This window comes from Chelonoidis abingdonii, chromosome 4 (assembly GCF_003597395.2).
Source record: "Chelonoidis abingdonii isolate Lonesome George chromosome 4, CheloAbing_2.0, whole genome shotgun sequence".
Classification (NCBI taxonomy): domain Eukaryota; kingdom Metazoa; phylum Chordata; order Testudines; family Testudinidae; genus Chelonoidis; species Chelonoidis abingdonii.
This window is the reverse complement of record NC_133772.1, coordinates 108,313,072-108,334,167: the sequence shown is the minus strand read 5'-3', so window position 1 is coordinate 108,334,167 and position 21,096 is coordinate 108,313,072. Positions and strand designations below refer to the sequence as shown.

General features: G+C 39.5%; 1 protein-coding gene across 7 annotated transcripts in view; it reads right to left on the bottom strand.

The window, feature by feature from the left end:
- Positions 1-12,468: 12,468 nt before the first annotated feature.
- The window catches only part of MIPOL1 (mirror-image polydactyly 1), a 274,230-nt gene continuing 265,602 nt past the window's right edge, over positions 12,469-21,096 (bottom strand). For all 7 annotated transcript variants that reach the window (XM_032789975.2, XM_032789977.2, XM_075065527.1 and 4 more), the window contains one exon: positions 12,469-14,974. In XM_032789975.2, the coding sequence (XP_032645866.1) occupies positions 14,908-14,974 (67 nt within the window). In that variant the 3' untranslated portion in view covers positions 12,469-14,907. The remainder of the gene's footprint in view (positions 14,975-21,096) is intronic.

The window sequence follows — 21,096 nt, the reverse complement described above, 5'->3', positions numbered from 1 at the left end:
CTGGTGTCTGAGACACTTGTACTCCTTTCCTCCAGCAGCACACCCTCTCACTCTCAGCTCTTGCACCTCTTGCTCCCAGCAACTCTCACACACTTCCTCTCTGGCTCGCCCCTCCCTGACTGGAGTGAACTCCTTTTTAAACCCAGGTGCCCTGATTAGCCGTCTTGATTGGCTGCAGGTGTTCTAATCAGCCTGTCTGCCTTAATTGGTTCTAGCAGGTTCCTGATACTCCAGTGCAGCCCCTGTCTGGTCACTCAGGGAACAGAAAACTATCACCTAGTGACAAGTATATTTTGCCCTCTACCAGACTCCTGTACCCCACTGGCCGTGGGTCTGTCACAACATGTAAAAGGTATTATTCAAATTATTCAGCATTACTCTTCACCTTACCTGTGAAATTTGCCCTTTTTTTATCTACCTGTAAGAAAATAAGGAGCTTTACAAAATAAATATCATAAACATTTTCATCTTATTTATTTTCAAAGTAAAACATTGTTGAACTGCTGGTCCAAATACATTTATTATTCTAACTTTAAACATAGAATGAAGCCTGCAGCCCTGGATTCTCTGTCCCTGGCAGGTGCGAGGCCGGCGGTTTCTCTCCAGCTTAAGCCATGGCCGCAACGGCTGGGGACCAAGAAACTGGTGCCCACAGCTTGCAGCCCGCCAGAGTCTGTCTGCCCCGGCAGAGGCAGGCCGTGGCTTCTCTCTGCTTCGAAGCCGGAGAGAAGCCACGGCCCCGTGCCTGCCAGAGACAGAGAACTGCACCGCAGCCTACAGCCCTGGAGAAGCTGGAGAGAAGCTGCGGCTTCTCTCCCCTGTGGGCACTAGGCGGGCACACATAAATGCCCCATGCACCCGTGGGCACTGCATTGGGACCACTGGGTCTAACTGGTCTTAAAAAATTTCAATGATTGGTATTCCCACAAACACTCCCTGTGGAAGCCTATTAAGTGCCTTAAACTATCCTTAATTAGAAAGATTTTCCTAATATCTAATTTAATCTCCTTTACTGCAGATTAAGCCAATTACTTCTTGTCCTATCTTCAGGGGACATGGAGAACAAATGGTCATTGTTCTCTTTATAACAGCCCCTAACATATTTTAAGATATTAATCAAGTTCCCTCTCAGTCTTTTAGGCACACTTAATCTGGAGGAGCTTCCCCGTGTGGAACCAGCAGCAGGAACACAAAAGGAAGTAGTCATCCCTGAGCTTGGTATGTTTCTGGTACCATGTTTGTTGTTATTGATATAGGGGTGGGAGTGATTTTCGGTTTATTACCCAATGCAAAATTTATTGCAAATCACAGGCAGTCAAGTGTAGCTGCTAATGGTAGATTGTAAGCCAGCACCGTATTACCCCTGCCACCACCATCCCATGGAATTCAAAATGGAAACCGGGAAGCGCAAACAAGTGAAAGAAGCATTCACAATTAAATTTTGACTAGAAACTCACACGTTCTTACAGAGATGTGCCGACGTGTTTAAAGTAAGACTTTTATTGGCTTCCCTTTTAGTATGCATAGACATACAAATAAGGCTACAACATAATAAGGCATCTGTAAAGAAAAAAACGTCTTTTTTTCTTTACAGGTGGGGGTGGAGGGGTTGAAGGTTAAATGTAATCCCTGGGTGATTAAATCAATGTCCAGAGTATGGCTGGGAGGATGTATGCAATCCAGAAATGTACTAGGGAAGGGAGGATGGTTGGGTAGTTTTTGTAGAGTCCTATTATCGTGTGTATTTGCATGTAGTCCCTGGGCAGATGCATTCAGAGCAGCCTGCGTTGAGAGCCATACAGTACCACAGGGAGGCAGTCATCCATGTAGATGTTAATGCAGCATCCTGTTGATGCCACCATGAATTTTCAGTCAATCCCAGGTGCCAATGTAGTAGGAACTCCAGATAGGTAGTCACATTTTGGGGAAGGGCATATTTCCAAGGCCATCCTCTGTAGGTCATCAGCCCACTCCACTCCAAGATGTGCTGCCCTATCACTGTAAGTTTGAAAACCTCTATGGCGTACATAGTTGGCTTGTAATTTTCCAGCCCCTCTCCCCATCATCTAGTCCTCTGTTAAAGTCACTTTTTTTATACCTATCTCTAGGCTTTTGTCACCTGCCTCCTTTAAGCCAAATTTAAAGCCCTTCTCATTAAGTTGGTGAGTTAGTGTGTGAAAATATTCCTCCACTTCTTGGTCAGATGGACCCCATCCCTCTCCTGCAGTCCTCCTGCCTGTAACAGCATCTCATGGTTAAGGAAGCAACCTCCCCTTCTTCTCTCTTCCATCATTTTTGTTTTCTCTCCTCTTGCTCTCTCCTCCTGCCATCCATTCTCTCTCCCTTTTCTCTGTGCTTCCCCAACTGGGTTTACAGGGCAGTGAGAGGGTGCTGCTGGCACATGGTGATAGTGAGTGCAGCAGTGAAACACATCTCTTCTTGTTCCGCTCTGCACATGAGCTTCATTTCAGCTAGGAAATAGAGCAATCTGCTCCCTGCTAATTCTAGGCAAATTGCTGGAAGCAGAACAATGCAGGGGGGAAGAGGAGGTCTTCAAAAACATTTGGTGGCCTTAGAGAGAGCCACAGAATCATCTGTTGGTTAAGACTGTCACAGGTGGATCTATATGGGAGCAGGAGGTGGAGTCAGTATCTGGGGGAATGAAGAGGAACAAAAAGGTTTGATGGCTGGGCTCAGTCCTGTCCAGTTTTGTAACATCAACATTTTGCATCCATTGTATCCATTCCTCTCTGATAAGGAACTAGCCACTGTTATCTAGACCAGTGGTCCCCAAACTTTTCTGATCACGCTCCCCATCAGTAAAAAATTTTTCAGCACGCACCCCGTTGAAGAAAAAAAAAAGCCGCTTGGACTCCCGACAGAACTGTCGAAGAGAAAAAAAAAAGTGGCTCTGCTCCAGAGGTGCTCCTCCTGCTGCACATCCTGAAGGATCCTCTTGCACACCCCCTGGGTGCACGTACCCCACTTTGGAGACCACTGATCTAGACTTACAGCACCTACCAGTCAGAAAACTGCAACTCACTATATCTGATGATAACTGTGAAGGTCATACAGAAGCCCCAATTTGTGCAATGCAGCACCCCTACCTTTCAGACCAACAAGAGGACATCATACCAGTACAGGTTTCAGAGTAGCAGCCATGTTAGTCTGTTTTCGCAAAAAGAACAGGAGTACTTGTGGCACCTTAGAGACTAACAAATTTATCTGAGCATAAGCTTTTGTGGGCTACATCCCAGTTCATCGGATGCATGCAGTAGGAAGATATATATATACACAGAGAACATGAAACAATGTGTGTTACCATACACACTCTAATGACAGTGATCAGTTAAGGTGAGCTATTACCAGCAGGAGAGAAAAAAACTTTTTGTAGTGATAATCAAAATGGTCCATTTGCAGCAGTTGACAAGAAGGTGTGAGGAACAGTGGGCTTGGGGGGGAAATAAACATGGGGAAATGATTTTACTTTGTGTAATGACCCATCCACTCCCAGTCTTTATTCAAACCTAATTTAATGGAGTCCATTTTGCAAATTAATTCCAATTCAGCAGTCTCTCGTTGGAGTCTGTTTTTGAAGTTTTGTTTGTTGTAATAGTGCGACTTTTAGGTCTGTAATTGTGTGACCAGGGAGATTGAAGTGTTCTCCGACTGGTTTTTGAATGTTATAATTCTTGCCATCTGATTTGTGTCCATTTATTCTTTTACGTAGAGACTGTCTGGTTTGGCCAATGTACATGGCAGAAGCACATTGCTGGCACATGATGGCATATATCACAGTGGTAGATGTGCAGGTGAATGAGCCCCTGATGGCGTGGCTGATGTGATTAGGTCCTATAATGGTGTCCCCTGAATAGATATGTGGACAGAGTTGGCAAGGGGCTTTGTTGCAAGGATAGGTTCCTGGTTTAGTGTTTTTGTTGTGTGGTCTGTGGTTGCTGGTGAGTATTTGCTTCAGGATCAGGAGCTGTCTGTAAGCAAGGACTGGCCTATCTCCCAAGATCTGTGAGAGTGATGGATCGTCCTTCAGGATAGGTTGTAGATCCTTGATAATGCGCTGGAGAGGTTTTAGTTGGGGGCTGAAGGTGACGTTCTGTTACTTTCTTTGTTGGGTCTGTCCTGTAGTAGGTGACTTCTGGGTACTCTTCTGGCTCTGCCAATCTGTTTCTTCACTTCAGCAGGTGGGTATTGTAGTTGTAAGAATGCTTGATAGAGATCTTGTAGGTGTTTGTCTCTGTCTGAGGGGTCAGAGCAAATGCGATTGTATCGTAGAGCTTAGCTGTAGACAATGGATTGTTGGCTCTCCACTGCCTTTCCATTTAATTCTAGGCCCGCATTAAGGTCCTTGTCCTATCTTTTGAGTTCCTTGTGGGCTAGGCGTTGCTTTTTTAGAGATCACCTTTCCATCTACAACCCCCTGATATACCTGCAAGGATGCTGTGAATATTGAAAACCTAGATGAAATTTTATTTGGAGTCTGGATTTCCCAGTTGTGAGTGAATTAGAAAAACACTTAAATGTAAAGAAAATGAGTGCACTTCAAATGTTCTTTTCATTTTGAAAAATCCTACCAGACAGAGAAAGATTCCTTAAACTTAAAATAAGGAATAGCTCTTAAAGCAAAGAAACTTTTTAAGCGTACATACACACATATTATAATAATTAATAATCAATCATAATAAATACATCTATATAACGGAAGAAGCACTAAAACCAAGGTTTATATTTTCTTCTAGCAGGAGATGATTTAGATAACATGATCATAAAAATGTAAATACCTGTGAAAATATTAGACATACATAATAGGGGACAATATAGCAGGTCCACATGATAACATACATGTTTAAAAGAAATGAGGATACAAATGAGTGAACTCTTAAATAAGAAATACCTTCGCTGATCATGTTAGTAGGACTTTTCAGTATCTCAATGACTGGATAATTACAAACATTAGACCATTTTTCAAAAAGAGGCAGTTAGATATGTGAATGCATGGAAATATTGGAAACTATTCTGTGGGATTCTTGAAAACATATCAACAAAAGGCATAATTTGATTAGACAAAGCAAACATAGATTTACATGAGGGAAGATTGGCATTAGTAACTTGTTGGAGTTTTTAGAAGATAAAACTGTCATGGGTAGACAAGCAAAATAAAGAGAAAGCAACACACATAGATTTTTGAAAAAATTTGGTACAGATTTCCAAGGTGTGTGATCAAAGAACAGTGTAATTGTGAAGCTTTCTGGACTTTTTCCAGAGAATTTTATGATGACTGTCTCTGGCGGTTAATAAATGTTTGATAATGTGGAACAATATATGTATTATTCACACTAGTAAGGAAGTGCAAAAACCTGGAGTTTAATCAAAGGTCAAATTCTGGCAGTATACTGTGCACAGACTTGTTAGGCTGAGTCATAGTCTGGCCTAGTAATTCATTATAAGTCCATTATGAAATTAAATGAAACCAAGACCATTTTTCTTGCTCTGAGTGCATGAAACTTACCAAGTTTTGATATATATTTGTTAATCCAATCGTATGGCTTGAGAAATATTAGGAGAGGATGTATTAATTGCTTAGCAAATGAACACAGTATAGAATATAACAAATAATCAACAATGACAAAAGTAAGATCTATAGAGAGCTTTAATAATACAATATTTCTTTACTAACTAACACTAATGATGGAGTGAGGTAATTGTGAATGACCTGAAGTTTGCAAACTAGTAATGGCCAGCTTCTACGACCCTTCCTCATGCTCAGTCTCAACAGGGCTACTCATGGAGTGTGGTATAACTCAGCATCAGGAAAGAGTAAAATCTGGCTCTAATCACCTATTTCTTGGCCAGCTGCAATCAGTGGAATGACTCCCAATGACTTCAATAGGTTTCAGTTAAGGCCCTACCTAATAAACACAATAAGTAAGCAAGCAAATAGATCACCAAATGCACTTTTAGGATTTATTTTGCCAATTTGGGGATAATAATACTTACCTCCCTTTATAAAGCACTTTCAGATTTACTGAACAAAATGCTATATAAGAACTAGATATTTTTAAAATTAGAATTCAACATTAATTATTTATGATAATACATCACAACATACTAGTGAGTGTTTTATAGGATGGAAGCTGTAATAATATGATGACTCAGTGCAATGCCCAGCTAGTCAATTTTTGAGAAGCTGTGGAGAGATTGACAGCTTTTTATACCAATTATGAAGTACCTGAACCAGGAAAATGTTAATTAGCAAGGTACTACTCTATTATAAATATGGAACTGGGTTTGCCAGCTTCATCAAATAAGTAAATCAAGAAAATGAACACAGATAACCAATATTTTCAGCCCGGGAGCCTGAAAATAGACTCCTACATCCACATAAAAATCTACGTAAAAAAGCACCTGCAAGTCTCTTTGACTTCAGTGGGTTTGCCAGTTTGCTCAGCAGTTCTGAAAAGCTGGCCACTTTTATTTAAGTCTCCAACTGCTTTTCATCTAATTTTTAAGTTTTTAATAGGTAAAGTTTGGGTACTCATGCACAAGTTGTGTGGTTAGCTGTGGGGTTGTTCTCCAGATGAAGTTTAATTTATGACTTCTACTTGCTGTATCAGGTGCATTTCTTCAGTGTTAATGGGGTAGTTTTGTTATACAGATTAGCACATTGCTTGTCCATAGGAGAGAGTCCAGTTTCTGGACATTCAAATTTTAAACTGTGGAATTCCTAACATTCTCCTCCCTTTGAACTGAACTGACTGGGTGTTCCACTTGTTGATTGCTTGTAGGCCTGGATCCAAAGAACACAACATGGTTCTTGTTCTCCCCTGTTTGGATTACTGGTGATGCTGGTGCCCACAGGGGCAGATAGGCCTGGCATAGAGCACAGATGATGCACCCTCTTCACTAATGGCATAACTTCCACACTCCCTGAAACTCCAGGACTTACTGTGCCTGCTTCAGGCACCAATTTCTGCAGCACCCCAACATGACACTGTGCTTTGTTTTTTCCAAAGTGCATGTAGTTGGGAGATTGGCCCTAGACTTTGCACTATAAACCTTCATGAGTTATGAAGTGTCACTTTTAGTGAGTTTTTTGATGTCCACATTTTCAACTGCTGCACTTTATGGTCATCTTTGCACAGAAAGTTGTCGGTTGGCAATAAAACTGTTCTCACGTTCTTTGACTTTACATTTCAAAAAATGACTTTGGTGAAAGAACTCCTTAAGTTTTTTCTCAACACACTATTATGTTAATCATAATTCTTATAATTGACAAGTGGGGAAACCTGATGGTCAAAGTAATCTGCCCCAAGTTTTGCCAAACCTCTGGAATATTCTGTTTAGAGGACAAGACCCTCTAAAACAAAACGGATGAAGTGACGATTGAGCAAGGATTATAAACAATAGGACTGGGGGTATATCAGACATAGCAGAGAGTTCAGACTCTGGAAGACTCATTATCACAATACTGGTTTCTTGCTAAAACTAATTTTGATTGATCAACTGCTTTGGCTTCAGAGGCTCCTTACCAAGAAGGCCTCTAGTGGTATACATTGCTCTGATGAGCAAACTGAAAAGTGAATTGAAAACAAGAAGAAAAATTACCTTAAGTAAACAAAATAGGAGGATTTATAAAAGTCAGAGGAAGTGTTCATCTGACCTCCACAAGCCTAAATTACATGGCCAATACTTCCTGTGTCAGATAACCACTCACTGATGTTGGCACTACTATAGGAGAAATATTATTACAAGGATGAACAAGTAATGTTTCCAGTTTATTAAGTACCAACATGTTTTCTATCAATACCTGGCACAAACATATTAGTCTTTCACTCCTTTATTTTCAAACACACTGGAGTCATAGCATAAAATCCTCCACTGTCTGCATTTCATATGACTTCAAACTGATGCAGCAATGCAGTAGCTGATTTTGCTTCAGTCTCTGTCAGTTCTTGATCTTCTTCAATAGCACAGTGCAATTGGTAGTCGTTAGTGATCTTCACTGATAATATTCCTGTTCTTCATCAGCTTTATTAATGTTAGAATCTGAGGGTGAAAGTAAAATTTGCTCCACTGTGTGAAGTGGATGAAACAAAAATGATACTATTGGACATGTTAAGATATCAAGCATAGTGGTAATGCGAAATCTGAGCTGATGTAGTTTTCCCACCATTAGTTATTCTCTTTTTGGTCCAGTATATTCTAATAGAAGTATACTCTGATACACTGTTGCTTTGTTGGTTAATAAAGTGTAAAGTGTATTCACCAAGTAAACTTAATGACTACATTGAGAAATCAGTTGTTTTATTTTCTGAAAGGAAGGGGATTCTGACCTGTTGATAGCTGAAATCCTGCTTAGACACCAGTATGTGGCCTCATATTACAGAGATTGATTTTTATAAATAGCATATAGAGAACACACCCATTGGGCCACATAAAGAATTTGTGAAACAATAAAGCTACATCTGTGAAAGTCAAATACTGAAAAACAAAACTCTAGTTCTCCAATCTGCAAGTTAGAGCAGTTCCCAGGCAGTGGTTATTTATTTATTTATTTGTTTTATCATGCATTTTAATTTATGGAAGTCTCTTTGAAAAGGTTTGCTTCAGAAATTTGGTCAGCTAATATCTGTCTGTGACAAATGCACATTAGAGTTTCTACCCTGCTGAACTCCTTGGGATAACAAGAGTTATTTCTTCAATTTTATCTGGGAATATAGTGTGCAAACTTACTTATAGTTTGGATAACTATCAGTTGTAGAAAGTTCATGTAATTAATAAATGGATCTCCTCTCTTCTGACACTGTATATCACATGTTCTCCTTAGCACAACCTCTTGGAACTTGGGAGTGGCCTGTTCCATTAGACATATTGCTATTTTCTCTCATGACAATGAAAACATCTGCATTATGCACAAAACCAATTTGAATGCATATGAACTTTTCTGAGTGTAATGCAGTTAGCAGAGGTGCTGACTTCCTAAGTTCTGGGGGGTAGGGGTGGGCCTCGACCTCCACTCTGCCCCAGGCCACGTCCTCACTCCATCCCTTAACCCAAACCCCCACCCATCTCTTCCCACCCTGTTCTGTCCCCTCCCCTTGTCTCTTCCTGCCCCACTCCTCTCTCTCCCCCAGTGCCTCCTGCACTACGCTGAACAGCTGATCACCGGTGGGCGGGAGGTGCTGTGGGGAGGGGAAGGAACTGATCCATGGGGCTGCCGGTGGTTGCTGAGCACCCACTATTTTTTTTTCCGTGGGTGCTCCAGCCCTGAAGCACCCATGGAGTCAGGGCCTATGGCAGTTAGAATCTCTGGGTCAAATTTAACCCTGAAGTAAGCATGCTAAACTCTACTCGAAGACAATGGGAGCTGTACTTGTTTCCCCAGAGCTCAATCTGATCATCTGCATTTGGGTTCTGATCCAGAAGAGCACTGAAACACATGCTTAACTTCAGTGCTTTGTTGAATTGGGGTCCTGGTAGGGTTTAAACAAAACAAAGGTATACTTCCATGTACGATCATACCGAGGAAAAAACTCAACACAAGCCAACCAACTAGCCAAACAGAAGAGTCTTTCTACTTCATATTTAAGAGCAAAAATTAAGTTTTACCTCTAACCAGAGCCACATGAAAGATGGTAGTTTCACTTTGCAGTGGTTTTCATCTCTTGAGTTTCACTATGAAGTTCAGGTTCAAACTAACCAGAAAATTCAAAGCAAGTTTATAAAAAAATCCCTATCACATGTTGGAAACAGAAAAGAAGGATTTATTTTTTCTGAAGTTATTCTACCTTATCAAACTGTCTGCTTAGAGCCTGATCTTGGAAAGTACTATGGGTAATGCTTACTAACCCATTGTAAGCATTACTCCTAAGAGGAAGGGTCTGTGGGATCATGCCCCTAATATATTTTATTCATTCTATGAGGAAGAAATCTGGGCCACTGACATGAAGCTTCGGATTCCAAAAGACATTTTTGAAATTGCATGTCTGCCATTGCAGGGAATTTTGACTCTCACTAGTTTAATGACAATATTTTATGTTACTTTTTTAAAAAAACCTTTACAAAGACTATTTTAATGAAGGGATTGAAAATACAAAAAACAAAGAGACAGGTAACTTGAGATGCAACTTTGGAATGTATAGGGCTAGTTCAAATGTGCAAGCTTGAACTTAACAAATGTTTAAAATATTTGAGTTTTTTAAACAGTGCCAAAATAAACCACATCTTTTCTAAAGACTACATATTTAGCTAGGCACTGGCAATGAAAATCTTTCAACCATTCTAAGTATTTGTTTAAAAGCCTCACAGAACACGTGCACTCCCAACAAAACCGAAGAATGAAATGTTTAGATCACTGAAGCCCAGCAGCTGACTCACGATCAAGCTAAAACAAGACAAACGCTTAGTTTTTGCGAATACATTTTTCATTTACCAGTGCAGTGGAAGAAAAAGGAATATTTTGCACAGACCTTATGTTAACTGGTACAATGATAAAAGCCAGATGTACTTCATGTAATGCTGCAACTCTGTCAAGTATAGTACAAGAGAAACTGCCATTCATTTGTTGCAACAGTTTTCTCTGCCTCACAGTAAATTGTTTATTCTGGTACATGGGGTACAGCACCCACAAAAAGCAGCATTATATGGCATTATTTTAAACAGAGAAAACAAAGGCATGTAGAAACTGACATTTAGATAGCAACTTCATTTTTGTGTGTGAATTAAAGTAATTGCAATTCAAGGTCACCTAATAAGATTTTTTATAAAACCTTTTTAATTTGGAAACTAAGGTGAATGAAAATCTTATGAAATATCCTATAATTTGAAAAAAAACAGAATGTCTCTGCGACAACACATTGACATTGTTAAATGATTTCAATATGATAGCTTATTTGTAAAAGCTGTCTTAAAATTCTCATACTTTAATAATTAACTAATGAGTCTACCTATCAGCTGAATATATTTAAAGACGGTTATAACTGATTTCATCTATAGGGTTCCACTAACAAGACTGAGTGGGCTATGAACTTTTCAACTATCAGCAGCTTTCCTGACACTCATGTACAAAACTACGCTATGAGATTTTGGCTGTGGGCCGAATGAAAAACAGTACTAAATGACTAAAGGGCCACAGTTCTGTTCTGTTAAAGTTGACTTGTCACAATATTGTTAATTAGTGAGGGCTTAGGTAAGGCTTACTATGAATATAATTACTGTGCTGAAAAGCATTAATAACATTCTTATCCGGAGACAATGTGACACTATTTACATATTTTATCACAGCATGCATCATGAATGGCTCCCAGTGCTGTCACTCGCTGCACGATCACACAGAGAAATGCACAAAATCTCATGAAGGATACGAAATGTACATATATCTCCATGCTACATCGAAGTAATGGTGACACAGCTTACACCAGTAATTACCATTGTCATAGTCTTTGCCAATGGAAGACAAGCCCCTTCTCTGAACTGGTGGCAAAGGAAATACCACTACCGGGATGTAATCTGACACAGCCTCACCCTTTCCCCATAAATAAGGAGACTTAAAAAACCTGACTATTTTGCAGTTATATAGTATGTTACACCTTCAAAGTGCTGTACAGACGTTAACTAATCAATCCTCACAACAACTCTGTGAGGAAAAACAAAAGCAAAATACTACTATCCCCATTTTACAGGTGGGGAAAATTAAGAGGGTGAAATCCTGCCCCTCATTAAACGTAATGGCAAAACTCCCCTTGATTTTAATGTGTCCAGGAATTCACCAACACTACAGAGATTAAAGGCCTGATCTCACATCAGTGAGGTCACTGGGGGTTTAACCATTCATTTCAAGGGGAGCACGAACATAAATCAATTTATTTCAATGGGTGTTTACCTAGGCACTTTTGAAAATCCTACTATGTGCCTATCTGCATCATTAGGTGCCTAGATATCTTTAAAAATCTGGCCCTGAGTGACTTGCCCAAGGCCACACACCAAGCCAGTAGCAGGGAAGGATTAGAACTCAAGAGATTCTTCACATTTAGATGAGCCTTCCCAAGCATTTTCCAAAGAAGACAAATATTCGTAGCTGAATTTTTAAAAAGTGATGGATAATTTAACAATGAATAAAAGCCATTTGTAGTTGCACTACAAAGGTGCTCAAAATCCATGCTAAAAGGTAATCTGACCTCATGCTTCATGGTGTAAGTGGTAACACAGAGTCAGGAAGGAATTTTCCCTCATAAAGAACATGGCACAACTGTATTATGGACGGTCATCATCTTGCTCTGAAGAATCAGCTATTGGCCACAACCAGAAAGAGTATATTTGACTTAATGACTGCTGATCTGTATGATCAAGCCTACTTTCCTGGATAAAAGGGGATGATGTAAGGATGATTATGTAAAGTCTGCATGTAAAGGACTAGGAGCTCTTTCATTAGGGAGTCTGTTTTTCATTTTGGGGTTATTTTTAGCTTTTTTTTTTTTTTAGTTTTATGTAGCTGTCCAAAAATCAGGGCAGATTTTTTTGTGGGCTGTCTCTTTACATACACTGCAATGAGTGATACATATTATATATACTGTATATATACTGTAATGAGTAATTGTATATTACATATACTGTATATACTGTAATGGGTAATTTCTTTATAATGTTCCCTAGTGAACTTTAATACAGTACTCTTTCAAACAGCATTATGTCATAGAGCACTAGGGAACCTTTTGTGCATGCCAGCCGTGTCTACATGGACCAATTAATGTGTACTATGGGGATAGGCAACCTATGGCATGTGTGCTGAAGGCGGCACGTGAGCTGATTTTCAGCGGCACTCACATTGCCCAGGTCCTGGCCACTGGTCCGGGGGGCTCTTAAGTTTAATTTTAAAATAAGCTTCTTAAACATTTTAAAAAACTTATTTACTTTACATACAACAATAGTTCAGTTATATATTATAGACTTATAGGAAGAGACCTTCCAAAAACGTTAAAATGTATCACCGGCACGCGAAACCTTCAATCAGAGTGAATAAATGAAGACTCGGCACATCGCTTCCGAAAGGTTGCCGACCCTGGTGTAATACATTACTGCACTTTAGAAATCACACCCCCCAGTCCACATTATTGCTCCATGTAGGCAAATCCTTAGATACAAGTAACCACTTCCAGTGTTCATTGGATAAACATCAGTTTCATTTTTTGTACTAAGAGCGCTGTACCACTTAAACCTGAAAATCAGAAGCCCTACTCTTAAGAATGAATCAAGGGGAAAATTCTAGATACACCTAGAGAAATGTGAAAGTGACAGCTCGGTCACTCAGGCATGGACAACAACTTCTTCCTTCCTTATTTGGCCATTTCCCTCAAGCAGAATTGGCACAAGAGTGTCCATAGCATGTGGCATGCCACTCAGTACACCACAGAGGGGTCAGTAAGGATATTAGAACAGGGCAGTAGTTGCTTCCAATCTAGTGAGAGCAGCATCCTCGAGATAGTAATTACAGGCTCACTTTGAGCACAAGAAGAAGTAGGGCCTAGTGCAGCAGTCATAGGTTCCTCTAGGGTTTTACCAGTTCCCAGGTCTGGAAGCATGAAAGGGTCATTTGTGGTTTAATGACTATGGAGGTTCAGAAGCAATAATCACAATCTGACTTGGGGCAGAGTGGGTGGTTAGAAATCACTCACAGAGTCTCCTGGGCATAATAAGTACTATGCACTGGAGGTAAACCTACCTTCCCCTGCAAGTAGACTAGCTGGGGGACTGAAACCAAAAGGAGCCTAGGTCCGCAGACAAAGAATGCCGAGTGTCTGACCAGAAAGACGGACCCTGAGTCTGATTCTCCACATTAAATGGCATATTGCAGATTTCTTTCCTTCATTCTTCTATTCTCTTCTTTCATTGCATCTATAAAAGCAATCACTAAAGAGAGAAGACATCAGAAACACACAAAAGCCAGACGAGAGGGGCTGAGCAGAATGTTCAGTGCTTCCATTTCAAAGGAGGAGGCAAGAAGATTGATAAAGAAGAGGTGAGGCTGTGCCTTACACAGTGGAGGTGAACGGCAGTTCCTTTGCCCCAGCAAGGTAGAGTATTAACCCCGCAGAGATTTTTTTCAAAGGAGAGGGAGGAAGAGTGACATATAACAATCAGAATAATCGTCTCTACAGCTTCAATACTGATCAATGTAACTACATTTTTACAAATTAATGAATCTACTCTTTTAGAGAAATCTAATTGTACATACATGTTTATAAGGAGTTGAAATGGATCTGGAGTAGGATTCTATGCTAGCTATAGAAATTCTTTTTAAAGCCATGTGTCTACCTTCCCCATGATGCATGTACATAATTCTGATTAACTATTACAATACAGAGGGATTATGAGTGTGCATTAGAAGGAAAACATCTCCATGATATTAACATAGAACACTGAATCTGAACCTCTCTTATCAATCAAGAAATACATTCAACATTAAAATATTCAGTTGTTTGCAGATTGATACATAGTATAGTAGCTTTACACTTTGCAGGACTTGCCTCTGAAGCAGGCCATATGTGACATGGCTGGGGTATGCCGTGCAGCACACTACAATCTGACAATGTTAACTGTACGAAGAGACTATTGTTAAAACAACACACAAATGATTTCCACAATACTCATGGACCATACCACAATACAGCTGCTTAAAGCAAATACATGTTTGCAGAGATACAGTTTGACAAATAACACAACTCAGCAGCAAAGTGGTTAAACATTTATGATTTGATTTTATCTCAGTCTGGAATGTCATTGGAGTGTCCCACTTCTAACAACTGTTTGCTAAGTTAAGGCTTTAGTGTTTATACAGTGCTGAATGATGCAGCCTGGTCACCAGATGTGAATACTTCCCTAGGCTGGAGCTTTCAATCAGATCACAGTCCTAATGGTCCCTGCTCCAACCTTCTTCCTCAGGACGTCCACCAGCCTTTCCAACCTGAGATGGGAGCAATGGGGGGAAGGGAGGGAAGAAAATAAAAAGGAAGCTAACATTAGGAATGTTCTGGCTGAAAGAGACAGTGTTTGCACTGAACCAAGCTGTCCTGGTGGTGGTCATGCTCAGAAACAAAGCATTACTGTAAAAGACAGACACTAGGGCAGAATGCAGACAACTTGAGAGAAACTTTTAACCTATAGTCCAACCCAGTCACAGTCAGAGGCGTATATCAACTCATCTTACCTCTGTGTAGTACATACAGTATCTGAGACCCCCATGACACACTAGTTTACACAGGACTATGAATAAATCTTGCTGCAGATATGCCGCGATACATGGGCAGCACATTCAATTCCCGGAGGGAAAAAACAACCCTACTCTGTGGTCATTGCCTTCACTAAACACAATACTAATTGTCTTATTTTCTTTTAGCACTTGCTACTAAAGCTATGTGTACACTACAAGTGGTACAGTGGCAAGTTTGCAGCACCGCAGCTATGCTGATGTAGCACAAGTGCTTCTTACATTGACAGAAGGGTTTTTTCTGTCACTGTAGTTAATGCACCTCTCTGAGAGGCGGTAGTCAGGTCAACAGAAGAATCCTCAGCTGCACTTACAGTGGGAGTTAGGTTGACCTAACTAAGGTGCTGAGGGTGCCAAATTTTTCACAGTCCTGAGCACCGTAGCTAGGTCGATCTAATTTTTAAGGGTAGACCAAGCCTTAGCTCAATCGTGCAATGTGCCTTCCACATATTGTATGTTTACCTCTAGAAATCCCATACGTGTGTATATCAAAATGTCTTTTCAAAATACATGTAAGTTGAGTTTCTGAGTTGAGAGTGTGTAAGATGTTATGTCTACACTGGTTCATCTGTTTTGAATTGATAATACAAACTAGAGCATATAATAATTAAGGGTCAAATCCTGCAAAATGCTCAAAGTCCTCAATTCCTGTAGACTTCAATGTAGTGGGAGTGAGGGTGCTCAGTGCCTCACAAGATCAGACTCTTCCTGGCACATAACCACACCCAAATTCTAAATTTGTCCAGGAGTTCTCAGTCACATGCGTTTTTCTTAAGCACTCCAATGAAAGTGTATTTAGCTATTTCCTCAGGGTATCTATTTTTTTATGTAATTCTCCAATGAAGTTTCTCCCACAAATAAACACAGAGCATAAAGCTAGACATTGAGGGAAAGGGAATATTTTCAGTGTCTATGCCAGTTAAAAGAGTTGTGACTTGGTTGAGTCCAATTAGCTGCACGTAACACTGAAAGTTCACCATCTTTTCGGGTCTGAGAAGATTTTGTGTGTATATGTGTTGTATACTGCAGAACATTGGTAACATAAATATATATATACTGCACAGCACTGGAACATAAATTCAGTATAGAAGTAATTCAAGCCCTTTAAAGCTGAAAAATGCATTTGATCTAATGGATGCATTAGTGACTTCAGTGCAAAAGAATTAGTTCATGCTTCTTGGATTTACTGCCACAAGTTATAACATCTGATACTCACTGATGTGTACAATTAGGTACCGAAACACTCACATTTTCCAGGAACCTCTCAGCACCATGAAACTACACCTTTTATTGTGCAATTCAGATGGCTTAAATCCTGAAACCAGATTAGGAACTCACTACCCAAAAACAATTGAGGGGAAGATTATCAACAGGCACCAGGAAATGACACATGGAAAATGTAGATGGTACTAGTTGCATTTTCCACAGTGAAGGTACTGGAGATGCAGTTTTTATGTCTGTGTAGTTTCACATTTTAAGTATTAGCATAGGTAGTATAATTACAGGTTAACTGTTCCTCCTCTTTCCCTTCCCCCTTGCCTATATATCTTTGTCATTTTTTCTTTTGTCTTTTATTTTCTATAATTTCCATTATTTGCCATAATACATGCATCTATAGGAGTTCATCAAACTTTTGGGGGTGAGGGTCAGGCAGGAAACAACTTACCCACCATGATCAACATAACTCTCATAAGTCAGTTCTTATGCAGTTTACCCTAACCAGAAATACTTTTCCAGGCTGGCTAAATGAGTGGCTTTTAGGTTCTAGAAGATCTAAGGATTTTACCTCATAGCTACATGATAGGCCGTATTTTTCTTCCCGTTACTTAGAAGTTCATATATTTTATCATTTCCTATTTCAGGGACAATAATTAAAATAATTTGGAATATAGCTGTGAACATTTTATGATGTAATGTTTTTCTTTTGGAAAATGCTGAATTGACAAAATCAAAACATTTCATGGGAGTGCATCTATTTCGTTGAAATTTTTGATGGGAAATTATTGAAACACTTCATTGGGATGAAACAATCCATTCAGACTTCATCATTTTGATAACAAATATGTTATTAATGAAATCTTTCAACTTTTACAACAGTAAAAATAATAAAATTATAAAAGTCAAAATGATAAAGTTGAAACAAAACGATTTGACCTTATCGAAATGAAATCTTTTAATAAAGTCCAAATGAAATATTTGGTTTCACAGAAAAATTCCAAGATTTCTACTTTTCATTCCAATGGCTTGTGATGGGATGTTAGTTGGGGTGGGATCTGAGTTACTACAGAGAATTCTTTCCTGAGCGTCTGGCTGGTGAGTCTTGCCCACATGCTCAGGGTTTAGCTGATTGCCAGATCTGGGGTCAGGAAGGAATTTTCCTCCAGGGCAGATTGGCAGAAGCCCTAGAGTTTTTTCGCCTTCCTCTGCAGCATGGGGTATGGGTCACTTGCTGGAAGATTCTCTGCACCCTGAAGTCTTTAAACCATGATTTGAGGATGTCAATGGCTCAGACACAGGTTTGATACAGGAGTGGGTGGGTGAGAGTCTGTGGCCTGCATTGTGCAGGAGGTCAGACTAGATGATCATAATGGTCCCTTCTGACGTTAAAGTCTATGATTCTATGAAACACAATTTCAAAATCTTTTCCCATTGGACGGGAATTCCATTTTTCAATCAGCTCTAATTTGAACAATTGAAGTCAATGGAGTTATACCAATTCACATCAGCTGAGGATCAGACCCACTGTATCTTATCTGCTTTCCATCTGCAGGAGATATGCCCTCTTTCATTGAATAAACATCAGTTCCCCATCCTTCACTGACCAGGAATTGCCTAATGTCTCTGCAAAAGATCTGGGAGATATCCAAGAAGAGCAGCTTTCCTTTGATGGCTTTTTTAGGTTAAGGATTAAGATGACATTTTTAATCTTCACGAATGGGGGCTGCAGGCAGGGCCAATTCTGGGGGTGGGCAAGCAGGGTGGTTGTCCTGGGTGCCAACTTCCAGGGGTGCTGAAGTACTGTGCTGGTTTCTTCCCCACTCTGATCTTGAATGGCTGGTTGTGTTTTCTCCCACTTTCAGCTGCTGTCAGGGAGCATAGTCCTAAAATATTTTCTGTCTTGGCTCACAAAATGGCTAGGGCTGCTGCTGGCTCTAGATCTGTTCAGGCCCACAAAGCTCAGTGTTATTGGAATATGAAAAGGGAAGGAGGCCAGGACTGATTTAGATGTCATTATTCACCTCCCTTTACTTTTAGCAGCTGCTAGGACCTTTGGATGTCACAGATATCTTCTTTATTATGTTCAATAGCATCGCAACAACCTTCTCAGCCTCTTTAAGCACCTATGAAAATCTCTCTCATACTAGTACTTGTCCTCAGGATAAGACAATCCCTACTCTGGAACAAGAGGGATGAAGAAACTAATCTGATGCACTAGAATTCTGAGATTTGAGGGTTCATTATTTTTCTGAAAACAGAAACACCTGATAGTGTGATTATTTAAATCATTGTTGTATTAAAAACAATGCTGTGCAGATGCACACCTGGGGGAAAAACTACAATGGTTTCAGTTATTTAAGTACCTTTAAGATCATAAAGTAAATATGAAATAGAGGTCAATGTTTAAACTTTCTCCTGCAAGCTTAGATATGGAGATATTGTCACAATTTTGTGATCAACCAATGGCAATGGACACCAAAGTAGACAAGTTAGTGAAGAGTTGCCCATATTTGAAAAGAAATACCAGTAGGATGAAAGTTGCTGTCTTCTGTTTAACCTGGCAACTGTCAGGCCTCATTGAAAATAATGAGGTTTAACAATTATAGCTTCTGCTCTTCAGATGAATGATGACTGCAATCATCAGAATGAGGTATCCAGCACCAAGTACAAACTATGCAGACCTTATGTGCCTTTTATTTCAGTCCTGTATGGATTTGATTTTACTTATTATTAGAAAAACGATTATTAATAGTGGGAGATTAAGAAACCGCATCTCTAACATGGATCTAAACAATTCTATGAAATAAAAAATAACAGCTAATTATGAATTAAATCACAAAGAGGGTGAAATTCACCTTTGTGCAGAGAGCCAGCAAAATGCCTGCTTGTACCCTTAAAAGCCTTCTTAATCCCATAAAATAGTGCTATGGCCTAAATCAGTGGTTAACAACTCCTGGTACAAGCCTCAGGACTCAGTTTTGGGAACTGTAATTCTGTGTCCCTGTTGTCCATCACAGAGCCCAGTTCTGCCATCCTTACTTACAGAGTAGCACCTTTCTCTGTGAATAGTCAACTAAAGTTAAGGAGACTCCCTGTGTAGTAAGGTATTACCCAGAGTGAATAAAGATGACAAAATTGGGCTGCTGCAGATTTCCTGCCTCCCTTTCAAGGTTGTGCCGTCTAATCCATGGTGGAGCTTGTTGCTTCGAATGACATTCTTATGACAGAGACAGTAGCCTAAATTCCATTGTGCATGCATAGCTGAATGGGACGTGTAGGAAACTAGTTGGTACACCAGATCTCTTAATGTAGGTAATTTTTTATAAAAAGGATGGATGCCAATAACCTATAGGAAGTAATATTAATAACATAAGAATGGCCATATTGGGTCATACTAATGGTCTATCTAGCCCAGTATCCTGTTGTCCAACAGTGGCTGGTGCCAGATGCTTCAGAAGGAATTAACAGAACAGGGCACTTTACTGAGGGATCTATCCCCTGTCATCTAGTCCCAGCTTCAGGCAGTCAGAAATTTAGGGACATCCAGAGTATGAGGTTGTGTCCTTGACCATCTTGGCTAATAGCTGTTGATGGAACCATCCTCCCTGAACTTACTTAATCCTTTTTTGAACCTAGTTATAGTTTTGGCCCTCACAACATCCCCTGGCAACGAGTTTCAGAGGTGACTGTGTGTTGTGTGATGAAGTACTTCCTTATGTTTGTTTTAAACCTGCGGCCTATTAATTTCATTGGGTGAATCCTAGTTCTTGTGTTATGTGAGGGGGTAAATAACACTTCCTTATTCACTCTCTCCTCAACAGTCATTATATACCTCTATACTATCCCCCCCTTAGTAATCTCTTTTCTAAGATGAACTCTCAGTCTTTTTGCTCTCTTCTCATATGGAAGCTGTTCCATACTCCTAATCATTTTTGTTGTCCATCTCTGTACTTTTCCCAATTTAATATATATTTTTTGAGATGGGGTGACAAGAATTGTATGCAGTATTCAAGGTGGGGGTATACCATGGATTTATATAGTGACACTATGATATTTTCTGTCTTATTAGCTATCACTTTCCTAATGGTTCCTAATAGTGTTAGTTTTTTTTGACTGCCACTGCACATTGAGCCGATGTTTTCAGAGAACAATCCTTGATGACTCCCAGATCTCTTCTTGACTGGTAACAGATAATTTAGACCCCATCATTTTGTACATATTAGAGCTGTCAATTAATTGCAGTTAACTCACGTGATTAACTACAAAAAATTAAGTGCGATTAATCGCACTGTTAAACAATAGAATACCAGTTGAAATGTGTTAAAATATTTTTCTACATTTTCAAATATACTGATTTCTATTAAAACACAGAATAAAAGTGTACAGTGCTCACTTTGTTATTATTTTTATTACAAATATTTGCACTGTAAAAATGAAAAAATTATAAAAGAAATAGTATTTTTCAATTCACCTAATACAAGTACTGTAGTGCAATCTCTTTATTATGAAAGTGCAACTTACAAATATAGATTTTTTGTTATAAAACTGCTCTCAGACAAAAAAAAACAAAAAAGATCAATGTAAAATTTTAGAACCTACAA